General features: G+C 42.0%; 1 protein-coding gene across 7 annotated transcripts in view; it reads left to right on the forward strand.

Moving 5' to 3' along the window:
* Positions 1-27528, forward strand: part of psd3l (pleckstrin and Sec7 domain containing 3, like) — a 423076-nt gene that overhangs the window by 379167 nt on the left and 16381 nt on the right. For all 7 annotated transcript variants that reach the window (XM_063046770.1, XM_063046769.1, XM_063046771.1 and 4 more), the window contains 2 exons: positions 11870-12027; positions 12658-12802. In XM_063046770.1, the coding sequence (XP_062902840.1) occupies positions 11870-12027; positions 12658-12802 (303 nt within the window). The remainder of the gene's footprint in view (positions 1-11869; positions 12028-12657; positions 12803-27528) is intronic.

Raw genomic sequence — 27528 nt, forward strand, 5'->3', positions numbered from 1 at the left:
TTTTATTTGCTGCCCTGTTGTAGAGCAGAGACAAGGTAAATTTACAAGGTAAATTTGGATCTCTTTCCAACACAACTTACTCCTCCCTGGGCTCAGCGGGGATTCCAATAGTGGAGCAGGTGAATGTGCTGGTCCTTGACAGTGCATACCTTGCAAGTCCAAGACTTCCTGAGGCAAGAATGGCCAATGTCCAGGAGTTCCCCTGCTCTTCATGGAGCACATGAGAAGATGAGCACCAACTGTCAGACAGCAGAATTTGGCCCAATATAGCTACAGAAGGCTGTGTGTAGATCCCAAAACTGCAGCTCAGCACCACTAATAGATACCCTTCTTTTACTAATCAAACTTGTGCCAGAATTAATTAATATTGATTATTCATGAAGATGTGACACAGTTTACTGGGAAGATGGGCTCAGATACTCCGACAAAGGCTCATGGTGCATTTCAGCAACCTAGAAAACTTTGAGGTGTCAATGGATCACAGGGAGGGGAGATGAATCATCAAGTTCCTCCAGTTTACTTGCCGGTCTATTCTGATGCTCAGTAACAGTTTTGGACAATTCAACCCTTCAGGTGTGCTGTGCTACTCATTGGATTCATTTACTGCCTCGCTTCCACAATGATCTCACTCAGCAAAAGACATATCATTATTTTATATGTTCCAGTAATACTTGATGTGAGGAATATTGTTCATTTCTATTGCCCATTGTGTGAAGAGCAGCTTTCCTTCGCTGAATAATAAATGGTCCAACTCTAACTTTAAGATTTACGCCCCCTCACCTCATGCCACCAGCAGAGGTAATGGTTTCTCTGCATTTACCACAGCAAATCCGTCTATGATTCTGAACCGTGGGGAAATGAGTGTGAAACTACAGTGGATTCCAGTTATTTGGGCCATTAGTGATTCAGGGCAGCTCCTTCAAAGTTCAAAGTAAATTTATTATCAAAGTACATGTCTGTCAACATAGGCAACCCTGGAATTCATTTTCTTGCGGGCATACTCAATAGAATCAATGAAAGACCACACCGAATGGACATTCACCCAATGTGCAAAAAACAACAAACTGTACAAATGCAAGTAGAAATAAATAATACTAAATAAATATTAGAGAACATGAGATAAAGAGTCCTTAAAAGTGAGTTCATAGATTGTGGGAATATTTCAGTGATGGGGTGAGTAAAGTTAATCCACTTTGGTTCAAGAGCTTGATGGTTGAGGAGTTGTAACTGTTGCTGAACCTGATTGTGTGAGACCTGAGGCTCCAGTACCTTCTTCCTGATGGCAGCAGTGAGAAGAGAGCATGAGCTGGGTGGCGGGGGTCCTGATTATGAATGCTGCTTTCCTGCAACAATGCTTCGTACAGATGTGTTCAGTGGTAGGGAGGGCTTTAACCGTGATGGGGGCCATATCCACTACTTTTTGTAGGATTTTCTGTTCAAGGGTATTAGTGTTTACATACTCACAACACACTGGAGGAACTCAGCAGGTCGGGCAGCATCCGTGGAAAAGATCGGTCGACGTTTTGGGCCGGAACCCTTCATACCAGGCTGAAGTGACAGCCAGTTCACTGCACATCTATAGAAGCTTGTCAATGTTTTAGATGTCATGTTGAATCTTTGCAAACTCCTAAGGAAATGAGGCACTGTTGTGCTTTCTTCGTAATTGCACTTATATGCTGGAGTCAGGACAGGTCCTCTGAAATGATAACACCAAGAAATTTAAAGTTGCTGACTCTCTCCACCTCCCATGCCCTGATGAGGACTGGTTCATGGACCTCCGGTTTCCTCCTCCTGGTCAATAATCAACTCCTTGGTCATGCTGAGGTTGTTGCTGTGGTACCACTCAGACAGATTTTCAATCTCCCTCCTCTATGCTGATTTGTCACCACCTTTGCTGATTCAGCCCGTGACAGTGGTCATTGACAAACTTGAAAATGGCACTGGAGCTGTGCTTAGTCACACAGTCATAAGTGTAAAGCACGTAGAGCTTCTGGGGGGGGCGGGGGGCTTGTGTTCAAGACACAGCCTTGTGGAGCACCTGTGCTGCTGTAGATTGTGGAGGTGATATTGTTGCTGGGGTCTGCAGGCGATAAAATTGAGGACCTATTTGCTCAAGGAAGCATTAAGGCCAAGGTCTTGAAACTTATTGATTAGTTTTGAGGGGATAATAGTGTTAAATGCTGAGCTGTTGTTGATAAAGAGCACTCTGATGTATGCATCTTTGCTGTCCAGATGTTCCAGGTTTGAGTGAAGAGCCAAGGAGATGGCATCTTGTTGTGGATCTGTTGCACCGGTAGGCAAATTGGAGCAGATCCAAGTTGCTTCTCAGATTTGATATGTTTCATCACCAACCTCTCAAAGCAGTTCACCACTGTGGATTTAAGTGCTACTGGACAATAGCCATTGAGGGAGGTTATCATGTTCTTCTTAGCAACTGTATTAGTAAAGTTTGCTTGAAGCAGGTGGGTACCTCAGACTGCTGAAGCGAGAGGTTAAAGACCAACCAGTTGATCAGCACAGATATTTAGTACTTGGCCAGGTACCCTGTTTGGGCCAGATGCTTTTCATTGGATCGCCTTCCTGAAGGATGCTCGTACGTCAGCCTCAGAGACAGAAGTGACAGAATCATAGGGGCTGTGGGAGTTTGTGATGGTTGCTCCATGTTTTGATGGTCAGAGCGAGCATAGAAGGCATTGAATTAATTTGGAAGTGAAACCCTGTTGTCACCTATGTTGCTTGATTTTACTTTATAAGAGCTACTTATTTGGGGCAACTCATAAAGAACAAAAAAGTGAAGAAAATATCTGGGATTGTTTTGTTTATTTGGGAAACTATGCTGTTTCAGACAGGAGACCATTGCCGACCTGTTTTTAACTGGCGTCAGACGATTGTGCTTGTGTGGCCGTTAGACACCTCACTGATTAGAGCGAACATTTTTTAAATAGTGTCAGTTGCTTGTGTGTGTGTCAGTGATTTTTCTCACTGATAGTTGGTGAGGAATAAGTAATAAACCAATTCAGAACTGTTTTACTGTTGGTGGTTTCAAGCATTGAGGCTTGGAGATGCGAGAATCAGCTGGGAGTGAAAATGAAACAATTTCAATACTTCCACTAGTTAAGAACAACGAAAAATTTGGAAGTATTGACAATCATCTTGAACGTTACAACGAAAATGAGGATTTTGACGCTGCAAACATCGAAAGCCCTACATGAAGGCAATGCATTAGGTGTCTGCACTGATTTTGTTCATTTATAGTCAATCTAAAGAACACAGCAGCATACAGTGTATGAATTCCTCCAATGACCATTTAGAACTAATACATGGCTTTATAGCACTGTACTGTAGTAGTATCGATAGTATGCTAATTTGTTCTATATTTCATTCAAATACATAATTTGTTACTAAGTTAAAATTTGTCTTTTTTATACATTTTTAGCTATTTCCATGAAACTTCAGCTAATTGGGACAGATACTTCATTCGGCCAAAATGTACTGGTCCTGCCGTGTTCCAATTAATCTGAATCCATTGTATTTGGAGACTAGAACTAGTAGAGTCCCAATGAATCACATGATCTCTCATGTGCTATAAGATGTATTAAATATTGATTACTTGCTATCTAGTGGAGAATGGCATCTATTTTCAGAGAGTCATAGAAAAATACAGCATGGAAACAGGCCTTTCGGCCCATCTAGTCCATGCCGAACTATTTAAGCTGTCTACTCCCATCAATCTGCGTCTGAACCGTAGGCCGCCATATCCCTACTATCATGTACCTATCCAAATTTCTCTTAAACTTTAAAATGGAGCTTGGACACACCGCTTGTGCTGGCAGCTTGTTCCACATTCTCACGACCCTCTGAGTGAAGAAGTGTCCCCTCATGTTCCTTAAACACAGAAGATTTCACCTTCTGTCCATTTAGCACTGTGAAACAACAGAGTTGACAGTTCTGTTTAAATTGCCCACTACTTGGGCCCTCTTTTTGCTGCCACTCACTTTACTCTGAGTTGTTTTTATCAGTTGTCACTCCACGTCAACAAGCTGCCCATCTGCTTTGTCCTGAGACAGAAGGACCAAAGAGCGTCTCTCATCAGCACCGTACCTTGTGAGTCCTGTCAGCAAAGAAACTTAGAATCAGAGGAAGATATGTGGAAGGGAAGGAAAAGGTAGTGAGTATAAAGAAAATGGGGAGATTGGGATGCAGCAATGCAATGAGACTTCTCCTGAATTAGTTCTTCATTTGTACTGCTGAACTTACCTCGAGAATAACTATGTCAAGGAGAAACCATCTTGAGGACCAGCCTAATATTTGGCACCACAGTGAGATGTTGATATACGGCCTGGTCTTCGGTTCTCTGGAGACACATTCCGGGAACGCAAGTGTGAGATTCTAATTGGTTACGTAGATCCCAATTATGTGGATTTAGTTTTATTATTCTCATAGGCACATATGCATATGGAATAAATTAGCTTTCTGGAGCAGCAGCACAGTAAATTACAAGCATGACAAACATAAGTTAACAGAGTTAAATTAACATAAATTTAGCATTAGCATACATTTTCCTCCTGTGGACAGCAGGGAACCAGAACAAAACCAGACAACTGTGAATAGTATTGCATGCTTTGTTGTCTCAGCAACAAAGTCTCAGCGTGATGTACAAAAGGTGAAGATTTCCAATATCAGGTGCCAGTCTTTCACGGAATAGCAAGAGGTAGATGCTTAACACTTCATACAGCACAGAGAGAGATCATCTGATTCATTGTGACTCTGCTGGCTCTGCTCTCCAAATTAGTTCCACTCTCATGTGCTCTTTCCTCATAGCACAGCTACAATTCTCTTAAAAATCACTATTAAATCTGTTTCCATCACTCTTTTAGGCAGTCTGCTCCAATTTATAATAACTTGCTGTGCAATAATAATTTACCCCATTTCTCCTCACCAACTTCTTAAATCTGTGATTTCTAATTCTGGTTCTTATCAGTGTAATCTGTTTCTAATATAGTATCTGACAATACTACGTTGATTGGGCTTATCTCAATAACAAGGCAGCCTACAGAGAAGAAGTTATCACCCTGACGCAGTGGTGTCATGAAAACAACCTCTCCCTCAATGTCACAAAAACAAAGGTGCTGGTTCTGGACTACAGGAGGAATGGAGACAGGCTAACCCCCATTGACAGCAATGGATCTGGGGTTGAGAGGGTGAACAGTTTTTAAGTTCCTTGGCATACACATCACCGAGGATCTCACGTGGTCTGTACATACCGGCTGTGTGGTGAAAAAAGCACAACAGCGCTTCTTTCACCTCAGATGGCTGAAGAAGTTTGGCATGATTCTCCAAATCCTAAGGACTTTCTACAGGGGCAGAATTGAAATTATCCTGACTGGCTGGTATGGGAACTGTACTTCCCTCAATCGCAGGACTCTGCAGAGAGTGGTGTGGACAGCCCAGCGCATCTGTAGATGTGAACTTCCCACTATTCAGGACACCTTCAGTGACAGGTGCATAAAAAGGGCCCGAAAGATCATTGGGGACCGAGTCACCCCAACCACAAACTGTTCCAGCTACTACCATCTGGGAAACTGTACCGCAGCGTTAAAGCCAGGATCAACAGACTCCGGGACAGCTCCTTCCAGCAGGCCATCAGACTGATTAATTCACGCTGATAACAATTGTATTTCTATGCTATATTGACTCTCCTGTTGAACATACTATTTATTACAGGTCACTATAAATTGCACATTGCATATTTATACAGAGGACATAACGTAAAGGTTTTTACTCCTTCCTCATGTATGTGAAGGATGTAAATAATAATGTCAATTCAATTCAAAATGCAGAACTATATTTTTCTACAGTTACAAGTCAATCAATTTTATTCAGTTTCTTGGAGCTTACTGTGGGCATATGTACATAATTCCTATGCGGTTGAACAGGATTTGTGGACATTTTTTTGCAATGCTTATTTTATCAGCTTGAATGCTGTGGTCAGAACATTGACTTCTTTACTGATTTAGTTAAAAATTTCAAATCGGGCTCTGGTGTAAGTTAAATTTGCACTGACTGGAGTCAAAGCAGCAATTATTTTGTTTTGGATATTCAAGGTCATCCAAATGATTGAGTGTTGTTTACTGCATGGGGGACAGATGATGCAGGACTCGAGTGGCAAAGTTGCATTAGCTAGACAGGGGGAAAAGATGATATTTATTGTACTTCTGCCAGCTAGGTTTGTAAAATATTATTAATTATTGATGCAAGCAATTCCTGTGGTTGAGTTATTGTCTTTGGATGGTATGGTGTAGACTGAGTGTTACTTAGCTGGTTTAAGATTGATCAGGTAGAACATTGCTGTGAATCCACTGTAACAGAATTGTATATTAATACCATGTAGTGAAAAGATAGCACTGTGAAAATAAACCAGGTAAATATAAAGGTCTTCTAGAGGTCAGTGATTCTATAGTTGTACAATAATAAATTTGGCAGTCAGTTCACATCTTTAAGTCTCTACAGGCACTTTCGATTTCCATTCTTGCTTTAGTACTGAAGGTTTGAAAAATCAGTTTATTTTAATCTATTCCTTCCAGAAAATAGTAAGGAAGCCTTCCTGGATCTGCACAAGGGCCATCAGGTTGCTAAGTAAATTGGACATATTCCAGTATAGGCATGTTATCTAATTTGCTGATTTTATCAATGATTAATGTGATCAAACAGTTTTGTACACAGACTCTGGATAGCCTCCCTTAAGAATACCGGGACTTTGCTAAAGAGGATGGAAAAATGACATCATGTCAGGTAAAGTCTAGGACAGGAGTTTCCAACCTGGGGTCCACAGACCCCTTGGTTAATGGTAGGGGTCCATGGCATAAAAAAGGTTGGGAACCCCTGGTCTAGGATGTGGATGCCATTTTAGATTAAATTACTTGTTTGAGCTTGATGAGAGGAAACTCACATGCCTTGAGGAAGAAAGGTTCAGGTTTGCGTTTCAGAATCAGAGTCAGGTTTAATATCACTGGCATATGTCATGAAATTTGTTGTTTTGCAGCAGCAGTACACTGCAATACATAATAAAAAACTATGAATTACAACAAGTCAGTAAGTATAATTAAATTAAATTAGTGTAGAAAGAAAGGAAAAAATAGTGAGGTAGTCTTTTTGGATTCGCTGTCCATTCAGAAATCTGATGGTGGAGGAGAAAAAGCTGCTTCTGAAGCATTGAGTGTCCTCAGGCTCCAATACCACCTCTCTGATGGTAGAAATGAGAAAAACGCATGACCATGTATTGATGGATGCCATCTTGTCTTGGCATCATCTTTTCGAAGATGTCCCTGATGCTGGGGAGGATAGTGCCGTGATGGGCCTGGCTGTGTTTACAACTTTCTGCTGTTTCTCCAATCCTTGCAGTGGCCCCTCCATACCAGATGGTGATGCAACCAGTTCACGGTACATCTGTTGAAATTTGTGAGACGTTGGTGATATACCAAGTCTCCTCAAATTCTTAATGAAATATACTAGCTGATTGATAAGTTCATGGCCTATGGTAGAAGGAGATGAGTTATTAACTTCAAACTTTCTGCGTAATTACTCAAAGAGTTGAACTGCACATGCATGTACCGAGAACTGAATAACTCATCTCCTTCTACCTTAGGCCACAAACTTATCAATCTCCCCTGCTGTGGACCACTTTCTGGAGGTCCAAGATGCCAACTTCTACAAAGAAGGGATCCGTATGCTGCACGATGGCTGGACTAAGTGTGTAAATGTAGGAGAATGTGCTAGGTTTTGAAAAATTGACTTCTTCTACCTTAGGCCACGAACTTATCAATCACCCCTCATATACCATCAGGGCCTGACGCTTGAGAGCGTTCACCCTCTTGAAAGATAATCTGACATTGGCTTGTGAGGTTGAACCACTATAACTGGCTGTTCATTCCAAATACTCACCACTCTTTGTGTGAAGAAGCTGCCTCTGATGTCCATTTTAAATCTCTCACCTTTGATCTTAAAACTATACCCTCTAGTTTTCAGTACTTGGTTCCTGGGTAAAAGATTAAAATAAATTTTAACACAATTTATTTTAATATCAGATGGTAAAAGATTTCAAGAAAATATAGACCAGCTTGTAGGATGGGCAGACATTAGATAAAGTTGAACAAAAAAAAGTAACATGTTACACTTTGGTAGGAAGAACACGGAGAGGCAACTGAACCAAAAGGCATGATTCTAGAAGATTTTAAAAATACGTAGTGCTTAGTGTGGGCAGGTTGAAAACATGGTTAAAATAAAACAAAGAAGTGCTGGATTCTATAAAAAGAGGCATAGAAGCAGGAGCAAGAAGTCATGAAAAACCTTCATAAAATGTTGATCAGCCACATATCCAGTTCTCTGCGTGACAGTTTGAGAAAGACATGGAGGCTTTGGAGACGGCGCAGGAGAGATTTAATAGAATTATTTCAGATATACTTATTAGTTTAGTGAAGCCGCATTTGTTTGGGAATAGAGGGTGTTTCAATCAAGGAGTCATCTAACAAATGTAAAGGATCCAGACAGATTAGGACCTCCTATTGGCAAAATGATGAAGAATCAGAAGGCATAGAATGATGCTGTTTGGGTGAAAGAACTAAAGTGAGAATTTCCCCTTAAACAAAAACAACAGGAATTCTGTAGATGCTGGAAATTCAAGCAACATACATCAAAGTTGCTGGTGAACGCAGCAGGCCAAGCAGCATCTATAGGAAGAGGCGCAGTCGACGTTTCAGGCCGAGACCCTTCGTCAGGACCTGACGAAGGGTCTCGGCCTGAAACGTCGACTGCGCCTCTTCCTATAGATGCTGCTTGGCCTGCTGCGTTCACCAGCAACTTTGATGTATGTTGTTTGTTGAGAATTTCCCCTTTCCCTTTCTCCCATGGTCCACTCTTTCTGTTCTTCTTCTGTCCTTTATCCCTTCCATCTATTATCTTTGAGCTTTTCACTTCTCTCCCTCTCCCACCTACCATCCTCTGATATGTCTTCACCTATCATGTTCCAGCTTGTATTCCTTGCTCTCCCCATACCCTCTTATTCTGGCTTCTTCCCTTTTTCCAGTCCTGATGAAGGATCTCTGCCTGAAATGTAGACTCTATTCCTTTCCACAGATGCTGCCTGGCCTACTGAGTTCTTCCAACATTTTATGTGTGTTAAGTTAAGAAAACTCTTGTCTTACCAGATTGAAAGGTTAGTTTCTGGAGTATATTACTACACAAAATGGGACGGGATAAGGGAATGTTCAAATGTAAAATTCGAAAGAGAGCATGTCAATTTCTAAAGGGAAAGAGTGTTAGGGATGTAGAGAGAGGCTAGGGAAAGGGACTTAATGACAATTAAACAGGTATGTGGATTGGCAAGTTTTAGAAAACTATGGGCCAATTGCTGGCAAATGGGACTAGCTTTAATGGGGCATCTTGGTCAGCATAGACAAAATGGGTTGAAGGGTCTGCTTCTATGCTGTATAAATAAGTCTATGACCACTGGATGACTCTTGCATGGAGTTAGTACCATCCCAATGGGCCAAATGACCTGTGTTTCAAAAATTCAAAATGCACTTATTAACAAAGTATGTATGCACTATACAACCCTGAGGTTTGTCTTCCCACAAACAGCCATGAAGCAAAGAAACATCTTGGAACCCGCTCAAAGAAAACATCAAACACCCAATGTGCAAAAGAAAAGAACTAATTGTGTAAATGGCAAAAAACAAGTGAATAACACAGAGAATTTTAAACATCAGACTGCAGAGTCCTTGAAACAGTCTCGGAATGTTCAGTTTAGTTCAGTGCAGTTCATTGACCGCAAGCTACAGCCACGCCAACCCAATCAAAATTACGCAAAATAGCATTAAAAAAAGGAATAACTAGAAACCAGAGACACATATAACTGCAGAATCCTCTAAAAAGGAGTTCAATCCACAAACCGTGCTGATCAAACATTGCCCAAGACCCAAGACTCCTGCACCTTCCTCCAGCAACAGCAAGCGAGAGGGAGAGGGAGACCAGTCAAACACAGGCAGATGACGCAGAGCACCCGCTCACCTCCATTTGTCGTCCTCTTGCTCGACACTTTAATTGTCAAGTTGGTTGAGATTTGTGTGCACTTGTAGGCTGCACACTCCAGTCTCAACTTCGTTGAATTTCCCCAGAAAAATAAAGAGCACCAAATCGCTCAGTTGGCCCCAAAACACATTATCATAATGCTAATTACAGGCTCCAGTCACACACAGATTATTAGTAGATGCATATTTAAAAGGAGGAGGAGAAGTGGTAGTAGTTCCATGAACTGTCTGTGTTTCTCTATACTGGAATCCTCTGTTATTCTACAGTGTTGTTCTCATCCCAACCCTCCACTTCATTTTGTGTTCCCTTTCCTGGAAGCATTGTCATTAATGCACAAACTACCCCTCGAAGTGTATATTGGCTCATCTGCATGTTGAGACACTGCTCTTTCATGGGCTGCTTGGCCATAGGGGACATAACACATTAGCAAATAATGTGTAGTTTCACTGAAGGTAGTTTACAACATGTACCCTGATTTATCACTCTTGAAGTACTCCACCACTTACCCTAGATTATTTCCCACCATCAATTTATCAGGGCAGTTGTTACAACATCACCCCAGGTGAACCAGTCAGAACTTTGAATTTGGGGACACTCTGCAGCTTATATTTATGTAGAGCTGAAGGAGTTTTGCTTATGGAGTCTTCTGTCACATATTTATGTATGAACGTATCCGTACATCAATTATAGTGGTATCTTGATCATCTTGGTAAGTGGGCCGAGGATTGGTAAATGGATTTCAGTTTAGATAAGTGAGAAGTTCTGCATTTTGCGAAGTCAGACCAGAGTAGGTTTTATCAGTGAATGATAGGATCTTGGGCAATGTTATGGAACAGAGGGATTTAGGAATACAAGTACATTGTTCGCTGAAAGTCGCAGCACAAGTAGACAGGGTTGTGAAAAAAACATTTGGCATGCTGGTTTTCATCAGTCTGAGATTTGGGACATTATGTTGCAGCTATATAAGATATTGATGAGACTGTACAGTTCTGGTCATCCTATTATCAGAAAGACATTACTAGACCGGAAAGAGTGCAGAGATTTACAGGGGTGCTGCCAGGAGTCAAGGACCTGAGTTATAGGGAGAGCCTGGGCAGGCTAGGAATTTATTCTTTTGAACATAACTTTCTTTGGATTGAGGGGTAAAATGAGGGACATAGATAGGGTGAAGCACACAGTCTTTTTCCCAGTGAGGGGGAACTGAAAACTAGAGGGTAGAAGTTTAAGGCGGAGAGGTGAGACATTCAAAAGGGATTTGAGGGGCAACTTCTTCACACAAAAGGTGTAAATGGTTTGTATGTGAAAGAGCTACCCGAGTTAAGTTGTTGAGGCAGATAAAACAACATTTAAAAGACACGTGGGACAGTTACATGAATAGGAGGGGCTTAGAGGGAAATAGGCCAAATTGAGGACAAATGGGATTAACATCATGGTCAACATGGATGACTTGGGCCAAAGGGTCTGTTTTCATGCCATTCCACTGTAAGACTCTATGACTGCATGTCTCGAGCACTCTAATTATATAAACTATCATCTACTGTATACCTAGCCTATAGGTACAGTAATACAACACAACTTGTAATCCAGTGAATGTAGGTAAACCATGATTGAAAGTCACAGAGCAGTGACAGTGTTAGGGATTTATAGCCAGGCAACAGTGCAGGAGAGTGAACTGATTAGATGAATACAGTAGATTCACTGCTGTTGTCAGGTCTGACCCCAGATTTAAATTGGCATCTGAGAAAAGTTACTGACTCCCTCACTTTCTCCATTTCCTCCAAAGGATGAATACAAGCCTGAAAAAAATCTGTCAGAAGACGATTTAAAAAATGCAGTCAGCATACATCACACACTGGCAATCAAAGCTACCGAGTACGAGAAGCGACCCAACGTGTTCAAGCTGAAAACAGCCGACTGGAGGGTCTTCCTTTTTCAAGCACAGTGCGTGACCTTTATGATCTATAGATTGGTGGAAGGGTGTGGGATGGATCAGGAAAGAATCTTCAAAATCATTTTTTTGAAGTTAGAGCATGTTTAGGTGTGGGTGGGTGGGGGGGGGTGTGTCCCTCTGTTTGAACAGAGGCAAAGAGGTGAGATCACACACCTCAGTCCCCAGCCTAAAAACATGTATTGATCTTTCTCTTACAATTGCCATGTTCCATAAAATGTGTTTTACTGAAGCTTTATTTTTAATATTCTTTCTCCTTTAGGTAGTCTCTCTTGCTTAGGAACTGATGCTAGTTGCAATTTTCTCTTATTTCAATGATTTTTCAATTTAAGTCACCTGAGGGCCACCATTTATTGCCCTCTGCACTGGACTTCTAACCTCCACACTCAGGAGTAGGGACTGAGCCCTCAACCTTCTCATTTGGAGGTGAAGGTGATATGGCTGGCAAGGGAAAGAACGTACACCAGTTACATTTCAAATATTTAACCAACATGTGCGGGCAAGGAATGTAGCAGAATTTTTACCCAAAGCCTGCCATATCGCATCACGAGCCCACTGTTGTGTATTTATACAGTTATCACTTTATTTTTGCTGTAAATTTCTGGGTGTTCATTGTTTTACAGAAGCCCTGAGGAAATGGAGTCTTGGATAAATAGAATGAACCTGGTAGCAGCCATGTTTTCTGCTCCACCATTCCCAGCTGCTATTGGCTCCCAGAAGAGGTTCAGCCGTCCGCTTTTGCCAGCCACCACCACCAAGATGTCACAGGTAAGGCTCACATATGAGCAGGAGAAGGGCACCTAGCGGCTTGAGTCATCTCGCATTTGATTTGTTTGCACCTTCGACTCTGTCTTCCTGTCTGCCCGATACCTTTTCAGCCGTTACCTCCCTGCCTTAAAAACATTCAACAGCTGTGATTGGACCTTCAGGAAGAGAGTTTCAAAGTTTCTTTAACAGTTAAAAGCTGTGCTTCACCATTGTAAGGTCCTTCGGTTCACCCTGCCACAGAGAACTTTGCTGGGAAGGTGGGCGGTCATTGCTATGCTGCAGAATCTTCAGCAAGGTTCAAAGTAAGTTTATTATCAAAGTACATAGATGTCACCAGACACAACACTGAGATTCGTTATCATGCGAGCATACTCAATAAATTCATAGAATAGAAAAAATAGCAAAATCAATGAAAGATAGCATCTCATTCAGACGAGTGGGCAGTGCTTAACTGAGCCACACTGTTGCATTTGCTGCATGACATAATACTGTAGGGACGGTGTTTATCAGAGAGAATTATCTAACACTCATGGTCACACCCACATTTAAATGGAAACAAATGAAAAGACGAAAGTCTAAAAAAAGAAACAAAAACTCCCTATTGCTTTTACCTTTCCTTTGTACACTCAAAGAAGGTGGGCTAATTGTTACCCACCAGCCCTGATGAAATCAGATAACATCCCACAGAGGTGTGGGCAGATCTGAAATCTCCCGGATTTGTTCATTTGGATGAACACAGCACACTTTATTTGCTTATGAACATTCTGTTCCAGCCCCGCCTTCACTAGAAATATGTAAACAGGCACCTAGTTATCAGCTGAGAATGCAGCGATGATGTGGTAGAGGCTTGAGGGTTAATTTTAATCTAGTTCACTCAGGGAAGCTGATATCCTCCCACTTTCCACCTGCTGTACTTTGTGGTTAATGGAAAGTTAACTGCTGGAGCGTTGAACTGACACTTGATCAAACAACATCAGATTCTCTTTGAGTGTATTAGGTCGATAGTATCTCATTCAAATGAGCTGGCAGTGGTAATTATTTTCCTTTGAACTTCCATAAACAACCCTCCATGTGTCATTTCCTCTTTCCCTGACTGGATCACAGAAATGTTGTTAACATAATTCATGTACTGTACTGGGGAATGGTGCTTGAGTTTACAGTGACAGCAGTTGGAAGTCTGATTTTGTGCCCATGTATGGTGTGGTGGGGACTTTCAGCACTTAACAGTCCTGGCATTTTCCCTAAGTGAAGAGGAGAGAGATTAGTAAGGAAGGGGCCCCTGGACTTCCGGTGGTCTCTGTATCCTGAATATTCCACTGGTAGGTGTAGCCTTAGGTGTTCCCATGGTCTCTGTTATTGTGGTTTCCAATGTCAGTTGAGCATCATGTACAGTCTGAAAGAAACCAAACAGACAGAGTGCTTATGTGTTGAGTTTCAGTTTTTGCTCCTTTTCCAGTCCAGTTGTCCAGACCTTTCCATTAGTAAGTCTGAAATAAAAACAGGAAATTCTGGAAAAACTAGCAGGTCAGACAATGCCAATGGAAAGGCAAAAAATCAGTTTCTAGGTTGAGCATATTTCATTGGTGTTCCTTGATGATCTTTTTAACTTTGAGATGGCTGTTCAACCAAACAAACATCCCATTATGATCTACATTACTGCTTGGGGAAAGTAACTGCTTTTGAGTCTGGTGGCCCTGGCATGGATGCTATGTAACCTCCTCCCTGATGAGAATGGGACAACATGTTCATGAGCAGGGTGGGCGGAATCCTTGATGAAATTGATGGCCTTTTCCAGGTACTTCTCTGTATATATGCCCTTGATGGCGGGTAGGCTAGTGCCAGTGATGCATTAGGTAGTATTGGCTACCCATTTTATAGCCTTCCTGTCTGCCACAGTGCAGTTTCTGTACCATGCAATGATGCAGCATGGTAGGGTGCTCTCTATCGTGTATTTGTAGAAGGTTATGAATATAGATGTGCATAGTCCAGCTCTCTTCCACCTCCTCAGAAAGCAGAGATATTGGTGAGCTTTCTTGATTGTGTAGCATGCGTTCTAGGACCATGAGAGCTTACGCAAAATGTGCACACACAGGAGTTTGAAACTGCTTGTAGTTTACACTGCATTGCCACCGATGTAAAGAAGTGTGTGAGCAGTGCAAATTCTTCCGGTCGTTAACCATCTTCTTTGACTTGTTGACATTGAGAAAGAGGTTATTTACCTGGCACCAGGCCTCGCACTCTTCCACCTCCTCTCTGTAGGCCACCTCATCATTGTTGGCGATGAGCCCCACCACTGTTGTGTCATTGGTAACCTTGACAATGTGATTACTGGGGTGTTTGGCTGTGCAGTTGCACAGTCTGGGTAATCCCAGTTTTGTTTGGTAATTTAAAGTTTAATGTAAATATAGTACTTTGTTACCAGCTCTAGATGAAGCTTGTTTAAGAGAATTTGGTGTGGAACCACACAGCCCCTTTTCCACATGAACACCCCAAATGCCTGCCCCATTTAAAGTCATTAAAGGATAGCCAACACACTTCACAGACACTACTGCCTATCGGAGAAGCAGTAAAGTTCACTCTCATGCTGACCCTGGAAGTAGATCAATACTCCAAGGTGACCTCTACATGGCAGCTGAGGAAATGAGGGAAAATGGAAGTGAGTTTGGGTAATAATGCATGAGTCTCTCGGGGGAGACGTCCCTTGAGCATGAAGCCAGATTATTGTGTCCTGTGAACCCCTACCCATCCCCTGATTCCCCAATGAACAGTCCCATCAGAGATCAAGATGGCTATGAACGACTTATTTTACTTACTGACTGCTTATTTTAATTTAACTATTTAATAAACATACTGTACATATACTTAAAGTGACTCAGTTTTTTTCTCTATATTCATTTATTATGTATATTTCATTTAACTGCTGCCGTAAAGTTAACAAATATCATGATAGATACCACTGGTATTAAATCTGATTCTGATTCTGAGCGACAGTCAGCCTCAACCTGTAGTGAGGGATTCTGTCTTTCTGGAACATAAGGGGGCTGGCTTGCAATAGAGGCAACATCCATGATATATTGGGAGCCAGGAACAATGGCAATGCTCCCAAAGTTTTGATCCAGTTTCTGTGGTCAGCCAGTGGTTAATCATGATGAATTATGAAGGATGTGCCTCGTCCAGTTGACAGGACTCCAACCTCCAACATGCTCCAGATTGCTGCTTATGCATGTTTTACACATTGAAAATGGTCATGGATGGAATTAGTCTAATTTTGTTTTGAGATGAAGGATTTGCATTTCAATAGCAATTCTGATGCCTCCTCAATGGAGTCCCAAAGCCTGTAACAGCCAATGAAGTACTTTTAATGTTATGTTTGCAGTGTAGGAGTGCAGCTGCCAAATTGTGTACAGAAAGGTGATTCTTCGCCTGAGAATGACCTGATGACCAGGTTTTCAGAAACACTGACTGAAGGATCGTTTTTGCGCAAAACATTGCATAGAAACTGAAAAGCAAGAAACCACAGATGTTGGAATTCTGCAATAAAAACAGAAAATACTGGTAATACTGAGCAGATTGGGTAACAGTTGAAGAGAGGGAACCAAAGTTAATGTGTCAGGTTGATGATATTAGAAAAATCAGATGAAAGATGATGTACTATTGTTCCAGCATTTACTGTTTTTATTCTTCGGTAAAATTCACCTGCTGTACTTCAAAATAATGTTTTTCGTCTTATACCCCTGTGAAAACATGATTGGGATTTGCTTGAACAGCTCATTCGAAAGAAGGAACCTTTGACTGTGTGGCAGATCCTCAGAACTGCACTGGGATCTCGGCCCAGATTTGTGCAGTCTGCCCTCTGGATTAGGGTTTGAATGCACAGAGAACAACGCACTACCCTCTGACCCACAATAACAAGGCACTCTTTTAACCCTGTTGCAGTAAAACAACTCAGATCAAAAATTGTTCAGATGCAGGAGAGTGCAGATGCTGGACTTGCAGCAACCAATGTGCTGGAGGAACAGAGTAGTCAAGCAACAATATATGGTGGAAGGGAAAGGAATGAAGGGTTTTGACCTGAAGTGTGACAATTCCTTTTCTCCCACTGATGCTTCTCGACCCACTGAGTTTATCCAGCAGACTGTTGTGAAAAATATTTGTTTGATTGCAATGATAATGAGAGTCAGACCCCACAGAGCAGATATTGAGTTATTGGCTGATAACACTGCATGGACACTGGCCCTTGCCCCCCAATAATTTCATCAGCCTTCTTAGTGTTTAAACAAAAGCAAATTGGTAACAACAGGCAATGCAAGAAATAATTTACTACAATTGATGGCCACTTTTTAATTATTAAAAGCATCCTGTTTCATTAATCTTGCACTTTAATATACAAACACAGGAGAAATGCCTTTACAGCAGAATGTAAAGCCTAAAGGGACACAAGAGCATCCTTCTGAACAGAACAGGCAGATTTTTAATCATGGATTGAGCTTGCCTGTCTTTATGCAGTAGATGCTGTTGATCTGACAGTTATTCAAGCATATAACTGATAAAGGATAAATCAGGAAAAGGGAGAATTGTCTGAGAGTGGAATTATGTCAGTCCAGGATTGTTAATCTCTTTCAATTACATGATGTCCTTTTTTTTTCTCTCAATCTTCCTTTTACATCCTTGATTAAATTCACTCATACACTATTTACATTCATTTTAGTTCAAATGTGTTGAATTTGATTGCCAACACTCAGCTGTTAGTCAGCCTTCTACCTTCTGGGGTTTATAATGATACATTTGTTACAAGCATAAGGTCCTTGAAGTTGAAACACATGGAACAGATTAGTGGAAGTGATCAGCCAACCTGAACCAGTGGGGGACTTACAAATATTTAGGTAATGCTTATGCATTACTATTAATAATCTATTTCTGACAGCTCCCTCCCCTTTCTCAACCTCTCTGACTCAAACCATCAACATTTTTAATAAACCTACTGATTCCAACAGTTATCTTGACTATACCTCTTCCCACCCTGTCTCCTGTAAAAATGCTATTCTCTTTTCTCAGTCCCTTCGCTTCTGCTGCATGTGTTCCCAGGATGCAGCTTTCCTTTCCAGATCATCAGAGATGTCATCCTTCTTCAAAGAATGGGGTTTCCCTCCCTCCACTATTGATACTGCCCTTGCCCACCTCCTCTGTTTCCCATCCATCCGCGCTCAACCCATCTTCCCGCCACCTCGCCAGTGATTGAATTCCTCCTGTCCTTACCTACCACTCCATGAGTCTCTGCATTCAACACATCATCGTCCACATCTTCTGCTTTCTCTAAAGGGATCGTACCACTGAACACTTTTTTTACTTTCCCCTCTGCTTTCTGCAGGGATTGCTCCCTCCGTGATTCCCTCGTCCATTTGTCCTTCCCCATTAATCTCATATCCCTGCAAGTGACCTAAGTGCTACATCTGCCCCTTCACCTCCATTCAGGGCCCCAAACTGTCCTTCCAGGTGAGGCAGCACTTCACCTGCGAATCTTCTGGGGTCATCTTTTGTGCCCGGTGCTTCCAATGAGGCCTCCTCTACGTTAGACAATAAGATATAGGAACAGAATTAGGCCATTCAGCCCATCGAGTCTCCTCTGCCATTCCAGATCCCACTCAACCCCATACACCTGCTTTCTTGCCGTATCCTTTGGTGCCCTGACCGATCAGGAAACTATCAGCTTTTGCCTTGACCTCCACTGCAGTCTGTGGCAGAGCATTCCACAGATTCATTGCTCTCTGGCTAAAATTAAAACCCTCCTTACCTCTGTTCTAAAAGGTTGCCCGTCAGTTTTGAGGCAGTGCCCTCGAGTTCTGGATACCCCCACCATAGGAAACATCCTCTCCACATCCACCCTATCTAGTGCTTTCAACATTTGGTAGGTTTCAATGAGATTCTCCCCCATTCCCTGCATTCTTCTAAATTCGAGTGAGTACAGGCCCTAAACTGCCAAGCAGTCCTCATATGTTAACCCCTTCATTCCTGGAATCATCTTTGTGAATCTCTTCTGTCTCTCTCCAATGACAACACATCCTTCTGAGATATGGGGCCCAAAGCAATTGACAATACTCCAAGTGCAGCCTGATTAGAGTCTTATAAAGCTTCAGCATTATCTCCTTGCTTTTATATTCTATTCCCCTTGAAATAAATGACAGCATTGCCTTCTTTACCACACTCAACCTGTAAATTAATCTTCTGGGAGTCTTGCACGAGGACTCCTAAGTCACTCTACGCCTCTGATGTTTGAACCTTCTCCCCATTTAGATAATAGTCCACACTATTTGTCTTTTTATCAAAATACATGATCATACATTTCCCAACACTGCACTCCATATGCCAGTTTTTTGCCCATTCTTCCAATTTGTGTAAGTCCTGCTGCAATCGCATTGCTTCCTCAGCACTACCTACCCCTCCACCTATCTTCCTGTCATCCACAAATTTGCCACAAAGCCATCAATTCCATTATCCAAATCAAGGACAAACAATGTGAAAAGTAGTGGTCCCAATACTGACTCCTGAGGAACACCACTAGTCACTGGAAGCCAATCAGGAAAAGTCCCCTTTATTCCCACTCACCTCCTCCTGCCTGTCAGCCATTCCTCTATCCATGCCAGTATCTCTTCTGTAATCCCATAGGATTTTATCTTGTTAAGCAGCCTCATGTGGCACCTTATCAAATGGCATCAGAAATTCAAGTAAATGATATCCACTGCCTCTCCTTTGTCCACTCTGCTTGTTACTTCCTTGAAGAACTCAAATAGGTTTATCAGGCAAGATTTCCCTTCACAGAAACCATGCTGATTTTGACTTATTTTATCATTAGTCTCTAATTACCCCGAAACCTCATTAATAGACTCCAACACTTTTCCAGCCACTGAGGTTAGGCTAACTGGCCTATAATTTCCTTTCTTTTGCCTTCCTCCCTTCTTAGAGAGTGGTGACATTTACAATCTTCCTGTCCTGCTGGACCATGCCAGATTCAAGTGGTTCTTGAAAGATCATGACCAAAGTATCCATTTTCTCTTTAGCAACCTCTCTCAGGACTCTGGAATGTTGTCCATGTGGTCCAGATGACTTATCCACCTTAAGACCTTTGAGTTTGCCTAGCACTTTTTCCTTTGTAATAGCAATGGCACTCACTCCTGCTCCTCAGAGGAGACAGATGCAAAGTACCCGTTACATTCTTCTGGCATTTCTTTCTCCCCCATTACTACCTCAGCAACGTCATTTTCCAGTGGTCCAATATCAACTCTCACCTTTCTTTTACTCTTTATATAATAACCGAAAAAAATCTTTTGGTATCCTGCTTTATATTATTGGCTAGTTTTCCCTCATAGTTCATCTTTTACCTTCTTTTAGCTTTTTAAGTTGCCTTTTGTTGGATTTTAAAAGCTTCTCAATTACCCAACTTCCCAATCACTTTTGCTACCTTATTTGCTCTTTCCTTGGCTTACAATGGTGAGACCCCTCATAAATTCAGGGAGTGCTTCAGCAAGCACCTCTGCTCCATGTGCCAAAAGCAGAACTACCGGGTGGCCAATCATTTTAATTCCCATTCTCATTCCCATTCCGACATATCAATCTATGGCCTCCTCTTGTGCCAAATGCCAGGGTCGAAGAGCAGCACCTTGTATATCATCCAAGTAGCCCCCAATCTGATGGCATGAATACTGATTTTTCCTTCCAGTAGAATTTTTTTCCCTCCCTCTCCCTTTCCATTTTATTCTCCACTCTGGCCTTCTCACCTGCCTATTACTTTTCCCTGGATTCCCTCCTCCTCCACTTTCTCTATGGTCCACTCTCCTCTCCTAACATATTGCTTCTTCTCCAGCCCTTTGCCTTTCCCACCCATGGCTTTAACTATCACCTTCTAGCTAACTTCTTTCCCCTTCCCACACCTTTTTTATTCTGGCATCTTCTCCCCTTTATTTTCAGTCCTGAAAATGGGTCTCAGCCCAAAACGTTGACTGTTCACTTTTCCATCAATGCTGCCTGACTTGCCAAATTCCTCCAGCATTTTGTGTGTGTTGCTTTGGATTTCCAGCATCTGCAGATTTTTGGTTATTAATAGCCATGTTTATCTTTGTCTACATGAAAGCTCTATGTCACAGGTATCACCTCATCCCATACTTGCTCTCAAATTCCTCAGGAAAGTGAATGCAATCATGGTCAGTAATCTCAACATTAATTCCCTCAAACTACGCTCTAGTTCAAAATATTCTTGCATCATTTGAAGACTGTGTTAAAGCAGGAAAACTGAAGCTACTGGAATCTGAAAGGAGGTTATCAGCTTGAAGAGTTATCTCTGTTTCTGTCTCCTCAGATGCTGCCTGATCTACTGAGTGCTTTTATTAATTATTCCCTTTCATGGAGTTAACAATTCCCACTATGTATACTTATTGTCTGTGCCATGAAGGATATTTATTTGGCTGACATCAATAGTGTTAGTCATTAAGTACTGAAGGCAAAGTGTTTATTTCATGATACTTTATAACTGGTTCTTTATTTTGGAAAATCCATTCTGTAGGCTTTATTTATTGTTCCTTAAAGGAAATATGAGGAGAAGTTGACTGGGCTGGGGTGAAAGGGTATTGGAGGCAGAGAACCCCATTACAATTACAAGATTACCTGCATGAACACTTGGAAGTTGTGTGACCTGCAGGGTAGCAGACAAAGACCTGGGATGTTGAATCATGGACTGTGTGGGTTGAATTGTCTTCTCTAGTGCTGCAAGTTTCTGTGTGTCCAACACTAAACTCTCACAAAGGTCAACAATGCTCACGTTCATTATTCAGTGCACAAACTCCCTTCCTGAAGATGCCTCAGTGGGGTAGCTGTTCTCTGTGTTGGAAATTATTTCATTTAGTACCAATCCAAGCGGGTATTCTATCTGGTACCAGCTCTTCTCCTCCTGTACTGGCCGGGTTCTTCCTCCCTCCATGCTCCTCTGGCAGCTATATATATGGATACCTATGCAGCCTACAAAAAGCTGAGGTGCAAGGGACTTGGGAGTCCTTGTGCAGGATTCCCTAAAGGTAAATTTGTAGACTGAGTCTGTGGTGAGGGAGGTTTCAAAGGTACATTTAATGTCAGAGAAATGTATACAATATACATCCTGAAATACTTTTTCTTCATGACTATCCACAAAAATAGAGGAGTGCCCCTAAAGAATGAATGACAGTTAAATGTTAGAACCCCAAAGTCCCCCCCCCAGCTCCCCTCCCTCCCTCGCGTAAGCGGCAGCAAGCAACGATTCCCTGTCCCCCTACTGGCAGAAAAAAAAGCATCAGCACCCGCCACCAAGGACTCAAATGTGCAGCAAAAGCAACACATAAAGACAGAGACTTGTAGTACCCCAAAGACTACACGTTCACATTCGACATTCCACAGCCTCTCTCTCTCCCTAATAAGGAAGAAAGAGATGTCTCCATTTCACAGCGAGAGGGGAGACATAACAAACAACTAGCTGGTTTATGATATTAAAAGTCTGTTGCGTCGCTTTTTCCAAGCTCAGTGTCCAAAGATCTCAGGTCCCTGGGCACACAGCTAAAGATCTTCCAGGTCCCACGACACACCGGTCTGTCGGGACACCGACCTTCGATCCGCACATCTCCAGAGCCCCGAGGTCCTATGCCTCCAAAGGCAGTTGAACTTTTAGGTCGTGTCCTTAGCATGTCAGATAATGGCCAGTCGTGACACCCCAAGAGCGGGTCCCATTTCCGCAAAGAACTGAAGTCAGCGTGTAACTCCAGGTCAGGGTCTTCAAAAGCCACTGAAAAATGTTAGCATTCATCTCAAAAGGACTATAATAAAAAAACAAGGATGTAATGCTGAATCTTTATAAAGCACTGGTGAGGCCTCACTTGGAGTATTGTGAGCAGGTTTAGACCCCTTGTCTTAGAAAGGATGTGCTGAAACTGGAGAAGGTTCAAAGGAGATTCATGAAAATGATTCCAGGATTGAATGGTTTGTCATATGAAGAATGTTTAATGGGTCTGAACCTGTATTCACTAGAATTCAGAAGAATGAGAGGTCATCTAATTGAAACTAATCAAATGGTGAAAAGCCTTGATAGAGTGGATGTGGAGAGGATGTTTCCAATGGTGGGAGAGTCTTAAGACCAGAAGACACAGCCTCAGAATAGAGGGTGTCCTTTTAGAACGGAGGTGAGGAGGAATTTATTTAGTCAGAGGGAGGTGAATCTGTGGAATTCTATGCCAGAGGCAGCTGTGGAGACCAAGTCTTTGTGTATATTTAAGGAAGATGTTGATAGATTCTTGATTGCTCAAGGCATGAAGGGGATATGAGGAGAAGGCAGAAGATTGAGGCTGAGAGAAAAATTGGATCAGCCATGATGAAATGGTGGAGCAGACTCTATGTGCCAAATGGTCTAATTCTGCACCTATATTGTATGGTTTTTCCTGGCTACCTTTACAAAATGAGGCATTAACATCAACCTGATGTTTGGGAAAGAATTCCCACAGGAATTGTGAGGCTGTGAATCTCCAGCTGTGCCTCTGCAACTTGAATGGAAAATCAGTGTCAAAAGCTGTGTATTGTGCCTCCTTTTACAAGGTGTTTTGAGTTGTCATTTAATGAATTCATCAGCTGGGGGGACCCTTGATGATTGATACAGTGCATTTAGATTATCTGAATGAAGTGTAGATCAAAGCACATTATTCTTCAGTGACTCCAGAGCTGAATGGAAGGTGTATTGCACTATTGTCCAGGTGCTTAAAATAGAAAGGTACTGTTGTCTCTTTACTAGTGGATGTGTGCATTAGAAGCAGGTGAAGACCATTTGGCCCTTCAAGCCTATTCTGCCATTTAATAAAATAATGGCTGACCTGATTGTAATCTTGAATTCACCTTCCTATCTACCTTGGTAACATTCCATTTCCCTTTGAGGAAGTGAATTCCAAAGGCACATGACCCTCTGAGTGAAAGAAACTTTGCTTCAGCTCTGTCTTAAATGGGTGGACCTTCATTTTTAAATAATTGTTCTTAATTCTAGATGTGGGTACTGCCTCTCCACAAAGAGCCTGTCAAAACTCCCTAGGATCTTACATGTTTCAATTAAGTCTACGTTCACTCTTCTGAACCACATGCCCATCTTTGTTCATTAGACAATCCACCCATTCCATGTTTTAGCCAGAACTCCATCCAGTTCACTAACATTCTTTCTTAAATAAGGAGACCAATATTGTGGTATTCCACAATACAAGTAATATTTTTAACATATTTGTGTACATTCTTATTATGTTCTGTCTTAATAGCTCTATAACAGTAGATTTTAAAAAAATCATACTAAGTTTCTATTTACAGATACTTTTAAAATAGGTTGCCACCAGCAGTGGCCATTTGGGCCAGCAAGACTTTGCTAGTGATACTATTCTACAAGAGTTAACAGTCAATGCTCTAGAAGAGTCGCTGTCCACTCTAATTCATCTGGTCCTATCAACCTTTTCCTCTCTCTTGTAGGGATCTGGCTTCACCTTCAGTGCATATTTGTTGTTTATGTTAAGTACTTCACTTGGTAGCAAGTTCCATTTTCTCACCAGTCTCATGGCAAAATGGGCATTAAGATCTGATCTTTAGAAATAAAAACAGTTCTTGGCCATTCTGCTCTGCGTGCTGCTTTGTCATCCAATAAGATCGGCTGAAATATTATTTCAATGCTGCCTTTCTGCACCAACTCCGTAACCCAACATTCCCTTAACATTCAAAAATTCATGGATCTGTTTTACTGCTATACTTAGTGACTGAGCCTTCACAACCCTCTTAGGTTAAAAAAAATCAAAAGGTTCAACAGCCTCTTGGTGAAAGGTATTCTTCTCTTTGTCCTGAATAACCAGCCCCCTATTTTGAGATTGCTACCTTTGGTTCTGAACACACAGCATCAAGAAAAACATCAGCTCTCCATCACCCTTGACAAGCCTTGGAGGAGTTTTGTATGTCTCAGTGCTAGAGTGTCCAGCCCCAGTTTGCTGAATCCCTTCAGAGCCACGTACCCATCCGGAATTCAGTCTTGTGAGTCCTCATGAAGGTTTCTGGCCCGAGACGTTGGCTGTTTGTTCCTCTCTGTGGATGCTGCCTGTCCTGCTCAGTTCCTCCTGTGTCTTGTGTGTGTTGCTCTGGATTTCCAGCATCTGCAGAATCTCTTGTGTTCAGTCTTGTGAAGTTGCTTCGGTGAACCTCACTCGCAAGTAAATTCTCAGCCAGGTAGAAAGAAGAAAGCTGTATACAATATTCCAGCTGCTGCAAACCAAAAAATTGCAGATGCTAGAAATCTGAGAAGAAACCAGGAAGTGCTGGAAACACTCAGTAGAGAAGGAAATGTCTGTAGAGATAGACACAGAGTTCTTCACCAGTTCTGGTGAAGGGTTTCCAACCAGAAAGATTAAATTTCACTTCCAACAGCTGTTGAATATTCCCAATATTTTCCATTTTTATTACAATATTGCATGTGTAGTCTCCCTGAGTCCTATATAACTGCAGTATGTCCTGTATGGATTTTTTGGCATTGATCATTTCTGACTTGTAAGGTTTTAGTTTTATTCTATACCTGTCATTCTTTCCCACACCTCCTTTCATCTCTGTGAAATGGCTGCTTCCTCTGCACAGCTAATAGTGTACACAGGCACTCAACCCCAGCTCTGTAATTTCAGTTACTGCTTCGTCTGTTCCCATTAGTGGCAGCAGTGCTGGCATCTTGTGTTATCCTGCTACCCAAGTGTCAATACCAGTTGAGTTGTTGGCTACGTCTTACCTGCTTCTGAGCTTTTAGCATATGGCATTGCCATGGAAACATGACTTGATATGCTGTAATGTGAGAATTCTTCCAGCATTGCATTACGAATTGCACCTACTGCCGTGATACTGCCAGCTGCCCCTTAAAAGATGAAGGAACTGATTTAATAATAATCTAGATCTCTGCATTTAGAGTTCTGGCCTCGAATTCCATTGTTCTTTTTTCATTACTTTGTACCTTAGAATAAGGTTCATCCATCGTCATCGATGAAGACCTCGACACCATTAGTACTTTTTTACAAGGTCAAGTTCCTAGCTCAACGCTCAACCCAGCACGGATGGAGAGCGTGCAAGGGAGCCGGCCGGATTCGAACTCAGGACCTCTCGCCCCGAAGTCCAGTGCTGATGCCACTTCGGCACAAGCCAGTCATGATGGTATCAAGACTAGCACTTGATTTTGATTTAAGTGAGGGAGAGTTGCACAGTGTCAGCCTCACTCTCTGTTCCCAATTCCCATCTGGATCTGGATCAAGAGTTGAGATGGCTGGAGATGGGACTAGGTGGAGTGGATGACCAGGATGTCTTCTGTGTCTTGTTGTGCTCCACACATTCCACTACGCTTGCAGAGACCGCCTTCTTGACCGTTGGACCTTCTAATGGTCTCTTCCGCTCAATCTGCCAGAGTCTGTCTTCACATGCTGGGATAGACAACTCCCTATCTCACCGAGGCTTTGAGACCCATCGGCTACCCTCACCTGGTTTAGCCGGCTTGTTGAAGCCGTTGCCTGGGGTGTGGCCGCTGTCGCATGCAGACAGCTACGGGGAGCCACAGGTGAGAGCTGAGTGCCAGGCAGGGACCAAAGGTGGACTAACCGCCTTGAGAAGGATGCGACATGCTCCCCCACCAGAGGTGCTACCCCTCCCTGACACCCATATACCTCCATCCTGAGAATGATGGAGCTGTGTAGCACAGAATTGGTCCTTTAGACCACTACATCCAGGCTGACCTTTTAACCCACCTACCTTAATCGCCTTTGCCAACATGAGGTTTGCACCCTTATACGCCTCATCAATGTAAATGCCTGTCTAAATGTCTCTTAAACATAGAGATTGCATCTTCTCCACCACCTCAAACAAAGTACACTCATTTATCTCCCAGCTTCATTGTGTGCTTTCATTTAACTTTAATGTTTTGGAGTTACAATGTATAACAGTGGTGATGAGGTATTTTTAAAGTAAACCCGAGATAACTACCTACTGGTTGAAGCACAATGAGATGTTTGAATTATTAAAAAAGCAGTGCAGCATGTGTTGTTCGGAAGGGAAGGCACAATCGAGTTTAAAAAAATGGCAGAAAGCGGAAGAATTCACTGGTTCATAAACAGTGAGTTCTGGGTGATAATCATTAAAAAAAAAGCAGAAATGGCTGACTACATTAGAAAGATAGGCACATTCCATTACACAACAGATAACTGGATTTTGTATATTGAACGGATTGAGCAGTATTTTAAAGCAAATTGAATAGCTGATGGAAGCGAGTGCCAATTTTGCTGAGTATTTTGGATTTAAAAGCATACAGTTTGCTTCGATGTTTAGCTGCTCCAATCAAACCAGCCAGAATGAGCTTTGTTGATATCATGAAATTAATACAGGAACATTTAGAACCAAAGCCATTGTTGATTGCAGAACACTTTCAGTTTCATAATGGAGTCAAAAGGAAGGGAAGTCGATTTCAGCATACATGGCTGAATTGAAGAAATTGAGCATTTTCTGTTCAGTGATGGGCTTAATGACGCACTGAGAAATCATTTAGTTTGTGGAATCTTGGAAGAAAGCATTCAAAATCGACGCCTAATTGAAGCACAATGTACATTTTAAGAGCAGTTGATCTAGCCGTTATCAGTGGAAGCAGCAAATAGAAACACAAATGATTTTCAGTAGGAAAGAAA

This window comes from Mobula hypostoma, chromosome 4 (genome assembly GCF_963921235.1).
Source record: "Mobula hypostoma chromosome 4, sMobHyp1.1, whole genome shotgun sequence".
Classification (NCBI taxonomy): domain Eukaryota; kingdom Metazoa; phylum Chordata; class Chondrichthyes; order Myliobatiformes; family Myliobatidae; genus Mobula; species Mobula hypostoma.